Source organism: Anoplophora glabripennis, unplaced genomic scaffold, assembly GCF_000390285.2.
Source record: "Anoplophora glabripennis isolate ALB-LARVAE unplaced genomic scaffold, Agla_2.0 scaffold1249, whole genome shotgun sequence".
NCBI classification, from domain to species: Eukaryota; Metazoa; Arthropoda; class Insecta; order Coleoptera; family Cerambycidae; genus Anoplophora; species Anoplophora glabripennis.
Genome location: NW_019417337.1, coordinates 48,550 through 57,417, shown reverse-complemented (window position 1 = coordinate 57,417; position 8,868 = coordinate 48,550). Strand labels below are relative to the sequence as shown.

The 8,868-nt window shown below is 34.3% G+C and overlaps 1 protein-coding gene across 1 annotated transcript in view; it reads right to left on the bottom strand.

Moving 5' to 3' along the window:
* Positions 1–2,363: 2,363 nt before the first annotated feature.
* The window catches only part of LOC108915245 (hydroxysteroid dehydrogenase-like protein 2), a 46,414-nt gene continuing 39,909 nt past the window's right edge, over positions 2,364–8,868 (bottom strand). The window contains exon 3 of the mRNA XM_023456190.1: positions 2,364–2,630. Within this exon, the coding sequence (XP_023311958.1) occupies positions 2,408–2,630 (223 nt within the window). The 3' untranslated portion in view covers positions 2,364–2,407. The remainder of the gene's footprint in view (positions 2,631–8,868) is intronic.

The window sequence follows — 8,868 nt, the reverse complement described above, 5'->3', positions numbered from 1 at the left end:
TTGCCTCTCGGGTTAAGTGCTCGCATTATCAGTCCTCGCTCGATTTCTAACAATATGGAGTTGGTGCTCCTTGTGTAGTCTCCATGGTGCATTACTAATCCATAGTTCATTCGAAGCACATAATNGTCCAGGCCTACACGAGATGAGGCAGGATAAAGAGGGATAATCCCCCTCGATCCCAAATCATTGGGGCCAATTTCTAGCCATAGAATAATGGCGCGATGTCGGAGGCTTTTTTGATTTGCCCGGCCGACGGCGATTAAATCTGTAACCGTGGCGGGTTTTCTGTTTAGATTGGAAAGGTAGACAAATTTGACTGTTTCGCCTCCTTCCCAATCTGATGGTCTCGGGCATATCCGCAGGTATTGTTCGACGTCTGGGAATATATTGGGGGTTTATAAATCCTGAACCTCGCTCGAAGGGTGGAATACGACAACAGCTAGTTAATAAGAGCGTCTGCCGTCGAATGCTGAATGCCGAGTGCCGAATGGTGAATGTATGGTTCTTGTGTCTCATCTGCCCTAGCCGAGGAATTTGTTTATTTTACTTAGCCCTTGCCTCTCAGGTTAAGTGCTCGCATTATCAGTCCTCGCTCGATTTCTAACAATATGGAGTTGGTGCTCCTTGTGTAGTCTCCATGGTGCATTACTAATCCATAGTTCATTCGAAGCACATAATTGTGAACAATTAAAAAGGTGGCTAAAATGTCACGGACGTCCATAAAAGAGACCTGATTGGGAGGTTAGGCATCCGTATTAGTATGTAAATAATAATTAAAATTAAATACAATTAGAATGAATAATTATTGTAATTTAGTTATCTAAAAATTAATTCTTGGTGCATACCTACTTCCAAAATTATTTAGATTGAATATTTAAGTTAATCGTGAGTATTATTGAAAAAATCAATAATTTAATGCTTTGAAGCAAGACATAAGATTTTTCATTATATTTATGATCGTGTGTACCTATTGATGTATTACTTAATATGAAAATATTAATGTAAGTATGTGTTAGATAAATTAATTAAAAGTAGATAATTTTTTCAGAAACAATATACTTGTCGACCCAACTGTTGACAAAATGAAATGGCTCAATATTGTAAACAAGGGAAATCAGACTCGCAATTCACACTTTTTTGAACATATTTTAATATACTTTTTTCGATGATTTGGTGACTTTTTACGGCATTTCATGCAAGGTTTCGGAAAGTATATAAGATAAAAATTTATTACCTTTAAATGCCTTATACCGCGTATTCCTCTTACATACTCCTTAACACCGTTTTGTTGTGCCCTTTCGTACGAGTAACATAATTAAAATGGCTTAAACACTTTTTTTCAATTGGATCACTTATTATTTAATGATTCTTCACTTTTTTAACACACGTGTTTACAAAACACAGTACGAAAAAGATGGCCGATTTTGACGCATGCGCATCAAAAAGAGTTTTGATGAAAAGGCCTATGACGAATTAGGCATTGTACGTAATTATTTTTTGTTAAAATGTAAAAAAGGCAGTGTATAAACTATTTTCCACTAAATATATGTGTTGAATTTGTTAAATACTCTAAACTTTTTATGATTTATATTAAGTTAGGTACCCTCTATTCAAATGTTAATGCCTACAGAGGTATATGCTTCTAGGCGTTTATTGAGGCACTGTTTAAATTTCAAGTTACGCTACATAAAATAAATCATTTTACAAGCTAAATAAGGTGCCATTACATGATTACAAGATTTTGGGAGACAATAGCCATTCGATCTTGTAACTTGCCTCCTCTCTCCATTATTTCAATATCAACATCTAGATATTTAAACAAAAAATCTAAATTTCGTTGATTTTTCATTTTTATTTTGAAATATCTGTAGTTTCCTTTTAGAAATTAATTTGTTTAAATAAATAAATGCAGGGCCGGATTAAGGGGGGCTACGGGACCTCACAAGATCGGGGGGCCTAGGCAAAATCTTTTTTTTAGAATTGCGTGACCTTCTTTTTAAAAATCAAAGAAAAACCTGTCAGGTTTTTTGATGATATTCTTTTTTAATTTAATTTATTATTTTAGAAAGAGGACCTTGTAGCATTACGAGATCGGGGGACCTCGGCAAGATCTGGCAAAATTTTTGTTTTATTTAGAATCAAACCAAAAAACCAAAAGATTAGGTTTTGAAATTTTATATCGTTTCTTTTTTTAGGAAAAGGACCTGCGCACAGCTTGTAGCCCCGGGCCTCATCACAGGTTAATTCGACTCTGAATAAATGTTTATGTGGCCTTCAAATTAAAATATACAATATATAAAAAAAATTATTAAAAGGAACTAAACTAAGGAACTATGCTAAAATACTACAAATGAAAGAATTAATGAATGAAAGCATTTAATACACCAAACATCTTATATAGTAGATACTACAATTTGGATTTCAAACTAGTCATTAGTTTTTCAAGTTTCAAAGCTTTTTGTAAATTACCGGTAATTTTTAACTTTCCCATTAGGTAAGCTGTAGCTGGTTTCAATTTCCCATTAAACATGTTAAAAAATTGTTCACTATCTATTGTAAGAACAGCATCTGGCGAAGTAGGTGCTTCTCCTTTTCCACAACATCCCTTCCCTGTTTTCAAGTCTATGTACCTAAAAATATTTCTCATATTAATATCGAGGTGGGCTAGCAAACTATTGTTATGTATATTACAAGATGGTTGAGTTTTAGGCAAAGAGGTTGAAGTATAGACCGTAAATATATCTGTCGTCAAACAAGAGTTTATTATACATTGTGTAATGTACTAAATTTTTTCCAATACTGATAATTTTATAGTCTACACCCAATTCATGGACTTGAGTTCTCGCATCCTGGGTGCATTAAGGTACACTTCCGATGTCAATGTCTGACGGCAGCATCATTTTTTGCCGCAACACTAACACTACCAAACAAATGGTTTTTTATAGACAAAATTTTTCCTTTTCTTGTACTGATTTCCATAGCTTTTTGGTTTAGGGAAATAAAAATATTTAATTGTAAATGTTGCCAAAGCATGTATTTTATTTTTATATTTCTGTGCAAAGAAAACGCTTCATTTCTTATGTTATTTGTATTTTTCTTTTCGGGAATTTTTTTTGTAATTAAATATATCAGCTGCATTGAGGTCTCAGGTCTGCTGCGTACAAAATTTTTAGTTATAGCACTGCACTACGTCCCACTACGTCCTATTCCAGCCGGACTGGCATCTCTAATAGGTGAAAACCCTAGACACAACATATTTTTATGTTTATGTGAAAGTTCCTACATAAGAAGCAATGTTGAGTTATTAATGTGTATCACTGCAACAAATTAGATGTAAGTAAAATTGCAATTTTATTTATTGAGCGAAGTGAAATAAGACGTTTTATACATATTAAATAAAAGAATTTATTTTTATTTTGTTTATTACGGACATTTTTTCAGTTAAACACTATATTTTCCATTGTATAAATACATCCAATAAGTAAGTAGTTTTAGCAAGGGTGACAACTGACAAAATTAAGGAGGGGCTCCGTCCTCTCTGAAATATTTGAAATGATGTTAGAAAATATTCAAATATAAATAATTCCAGGCAACATTATAGGTACTTATTTCGAAAATCAAAGTAATGAAAATAGCAAAAGAATCCTATAAAAAAGGAAGATGATATTTGTTTATTTAATATTGAAGATAAAACTAACACTTTAGGATTCTGTTTTATTGATATGTACGCAGAGAATAAACATACTAAATCTCAAATAGATTTTGGCAGTCATATTATATAGAGAAAAATTTTCGAGTTATTTTTTGCAGACATCTGACAGAGCTTTCGTATTTTATAATGGTACAGAGCTACATGCTTTAGGCTTGGTAGCTGAGGTGTAATGTGAAAACAAAATTATGCAACAAGGTGAGCCGGTTATAGTAGAACGGGAATTTTTGAATTTATATAATTTTAATACGAATCAGATATATCTAACTTTTTGTGGGGGTGTGTGGGGTGTAACTGACGTTTTTTAGGAGTAATAGTACGTACTCCCCTGAATATGAATCTGAAATTCTTTTTTTTTAATCAAATAAATACAGTGCACGTGGAGGGAGATAGTGCGGGTCAACGATGATAAAGCGAGGGAGGAAGGGGGCCACTTGTTGCTCCGCATTTGGCGACAGTACATCCAACTGTGAATTTGAATGTTTTTCATCGCTAAAAACCATTAACAGTTTGCGGTGGTGCAGTTACTATCCTGTAGACAGATCTATTGTCTGCACTGAGAGAATTTCTTTGCTACGGTTAGTAAAAATCCATTAACCTAGCAAAATATCTGCATTAATTAGGCGCCAAGTGACAGTTTTGCTATAATCTCTTTGCTACCTCAAGCAAGTCAACTCATTAACCCCAAGCGAGTCAACTCATTAACCCTAAGTGAGTGAGTGAGTGAGTGAACTAATTAACTCCAAGTGAGTCAACTCCGTATTTTTCGGTGTTGTTGGCTCTCCTCACTCTTCGTGCACCATGCAATGCAACTAAAAATGTTGTACATAACTTCAAACAAGCATGAAATCCCTATTCGAGAAGTAAGAGTTTGTATTCAGCCTGCATTGTGTGCATGTAATCACGCATGCATATACACTGAGAAAATGGCCAGCAAATAATTTTCTACTACGTAAATTTTCACTAGTACGGCATAATTTTTCACTAGAATAGTATATTTGCTTAATTGTAGGAAAAGAAATTACTTACTTAGGTCTCTACAGTAATATTATTATTTTTTGCTGTGAAAGATATATTATATTACTCCCATTTGAAAGAATATTTTTAGTAAATTAGTGTTTTAACTATTATAAATAATATTACTACGAACGACAAGCGAGTCTGCTATGATTGAATATAAAATTTTATAAATATAGCTTCACTACGTTTACAGATAAACTTTTCAGTCACTGACGAAACCTTAGCTGTCACTAAATGCTGCTAATGCTAATGCTAAAGAGTCTTTATGAAGAGCGCGTCGTCCGTGTTCGTTGATCGTTGGTTCGCCATTTTGATCAAAGAAGGAGTACATGTGTTTTGTGCATGTTAGTGGAAATCAGTGAAAATAAGAAATAAGACTGTTTAAGAGTGTCAGGGCAGCGCAGGAATTATTATTATAATTATAGTCACAGTTGAGTCTCAACTGTGGTATAAAGCATAGACAATATTAAAGTTAATAATACTTTTTGGCATAGGCGCATAGAATAGAGCAATGGCGTCGGCGTCAACCTCACAGGCACAGGGTACTATAAGTGACGGAGAGTTGGCTTGTTCGAGCTTTTCAACGTACAATTTCAAATTGAAATTAATTGAATGGGGTCTTACTCCTTTCATTGAAAATTTTGAAGGTAAATATGACTATATTTACTTGTACTTTTTGTATATTTCTGTCATTATAGTTTTGAGGTGATGCATGTGCATGCTCATGGATTTTTTTAAATATTACCTACATAGGACATGGTATTAGAGGTTTACAGAAATATACACTGAGAGAATTTCTTTGTTACGGTTGGTAAAAATCCATTAACCGTAGCAAAATATCTGCATTAAATAGGCGCTAAGTGAGCTGCCTTCCTACCACAAGAAAAACTGCTTTGCTGGAAGGAACTCATTTTTAGTAAGTAGATAGTTTTGCTATAATCTCTTTGCTACCTCAAGTAAGTCAACTCATTAACCACAAACGACTCAACTCATTAACCCCAAACGAGTGAACTCATTAACCCCAAGCGAGTCCTCATTAATCCTAAGCGAGTCGACTCATTAACCCCAAGCGAGTGAACTCCGTATTTACTATTTTTCGGTGTTGTTGGCTCTCCTCACCCTTTCGTGCACCATGCAATGCAACTTAAATGTTAAATGTTAAATGTAATCACGCATGCATATAAGTATTATTGCACACCTACGCAAATACCCTAATTGAAAACTGTCTGTCGGTTGTTAGACAACTGAAAACTGACTCAACACTCGATCACAAAACATCTATTTATTATAAAGGACCCATCGACTAACGATTGACGAACGTATATCCAGTGCTTACGTGTTACAGCAAAATGGCGATACCTCTAACTTCTCTATGGACGAAACCATGTTCAGTATAAGGCACGCGTAATCGCGCATGCGCACTGTGCCGAATTCCGGTTTATTCTGGAAATTATTAAGTGAGGCCTCAGTTACAGTAAGTGAGCCCTAATTTGCTACAAATAAGGACTGACTAACCCCAATTGGATCAATTCTAAAAAAGTACATTCACTTACCCGAGCAAAGCAACTCACCTGGGACAGATAGACAGTCGACTAAAATAAAATTTCAACTGAACTATCATATAACCACAAGACTTTTCTTTGTTGTGGTAGCAAACACGTTTCAGCAAAACGTATTTACTTGTGGCAGCATGATTTTTTTTTCTGTGAGCAAAAATTTTACTTACTGTAGCTAAAATATCTTAGCAAAGCCCCTCACTTGGTGGATTTCTTTCAGTGTATCTGCTCGGATTGCTGTCTCCATCCTTTGATAATATGAATTTAAATAAACAGAATTTATAGGTTAAGTAGGTTTTCGTAAACCCCTAGTTCTAGTTAGTAGTTAACTCATGAATCATGATGTTTTACATGTGGCATCTAACACGAGCAGCGCCGGATTAAGCCTCGGTGAGGCCTGGGGCTTGAAGGGGAGGGGCCCTCTTAAGGGCAGAAAAACAGCAAAGACCAAAAAAAAAAGTTTTATATTTAATGTATTATTAAATAACATGGTAGAATAGAATGTCTTTCAGTGTATGTAATAGTACTTATATGTTAACCATTGTTTCGCCCATAGAGAAGTTAGAAGTTTCGCCATTTTGCTGTAACATACCTAACACGGGATATACGTTCGTCAATCGTTAGTCGTTGGGTCCTTTATAATAAATAGATGTTTTGTCATCGAGTGTTGAGTCAGTTTTCTGACAACTGCCAGAAAGTTTTCAATTTGGGTATTTACGTAGGTATCCAATAATACTTATATGCATGCGTGATTACATGCACACGATGCAGGCTGAATACAAACTCTTACTTCTCGAATGGGTATTTCAAGATTATTTATGCTTGTTTGAAGATATGTACAACATTTTTAGTTGCTTTGCATGGTGCACGAAGAGTGAGGAGAGCTAACAACACCGAAAAATAGTAAATACGGTGTTGACTCACTTGAAGTTAATAAGTTGACTCTATTAGAGTTAATGAGTTGACTCGCTTGGTGTTAATGAGTTGACGCGCTTGGGGTTAATTAGTTGACTCGCTTAGGGTTATTGAGTTGACTCGTTTGGGATTAATGAGTTGACTAGCTTGAGGTAGCAAAGAGATTATAGCAAAACTGTCTACTTACTGCAAATGAGTTCCTTCCAGCAAAGCAGTTTTTCTTGTGGTAAGAAGGCAACTCACTTAGCGCCTATTTAATGCTAAAATAGTGCTAAAATATCTTAGCAAAGCCCCTCGCTTGGTGGATTTCTTTCAGTGTAATTATTCAAAGAGAAAAGACGACCATGGTATAGGTATTAAGTGTCTATAAGAACTGAGAGATCCGCAAGGTATAGTTAGCCATTTTATTTCTTGTCCAGTGTCGACCATTAGAAGTTATATTTAAACAGAAAACAATTTGTTATTAAATTTTAAACGAACTCCGCATTCTGAGGTCCACATAGTTAAAAGTGGCAGGTTACACATTTAAGAGATTAATAGCTTTGAACGCCAATACACTAATATTACATAGGAACAAATTCAGAGAAGGATTATAAATATCATGTGAGTAAACAGACTATTTATTTGTGTGTATTTCATTTATCATTATTGATTACTGTCTGAGTTTTTTGCAAGGTTACGTGTTAGTACTGTTTGTGTGGCGAACACCAACTCAACAAATGTAACGAGCGCCAAAGAGCATTACCGCGCGGCGAGTGGTGTAGAAATTTGCTTTTTAATAGTTTTTAATAACCTTTCCTTTAAATATGAGATTTAACAACAACACAGAGACCAGTTCCCAGTATGCGCTACGACTTAAGCCCATCGTTATTTGAGGTTATATTAGCTTGTCGAGGCCGGATTCGGTATAGGACTTAATTGGTTACAATAATAATTATTAATACACTTTTTTATACACTTGAATAATCAAAAGTGTCAGAGACTGCTTTAAAATTTCGATTGTATATTATGTCAATTAAAATAGAAAAAATATAAGAATACTGTATTATTAAAATTTTTAACACGAGTTTACATTTGTTCATTATTTAGTTCATAAGTTTTAATATTCCTTTAATAAATATGACACTAAATGATTTTATCACCAATTTTTAGTAACATTTTTCATATTTGCATCAGCAATATTTGAAAATTTCATGGTAGTTTAATTTTCATAATTTCAGTTTGGCCACAGACAAAATAGCTAGCGCCACAGACCGCTCCTGGAATAGGCCAGCAATTTTAAATTTCCGAATTACCGGTAGAGTACACCACCAGCAGAATTTTAGGAAGAATCAAATACAGCGGCCCGCATATCTAAGCGTATCCTAGCAACATATAAACAAGACTTTGGTAATGTTGCCAGGCGTACTTACGTATTTCTTTTGTACACTTTTTTATCAACATCTGTTTTTTGCGTTACTGTATTTACTTCAATGTATGATGTAGGTATCGATAAAAATGTTTTTAAAGAATCAACGAATATCTATGTATGTATCATATGATATTCTGCAGTGGTGTTACAATTAAGTTATTTAATCATAATTTCGTTAATTAGCTACCTACTATTTTCATTTTTTGGTATTGAAATACTGCAGAAAATATATTTCCAAATAAACAAAATTCGTAATA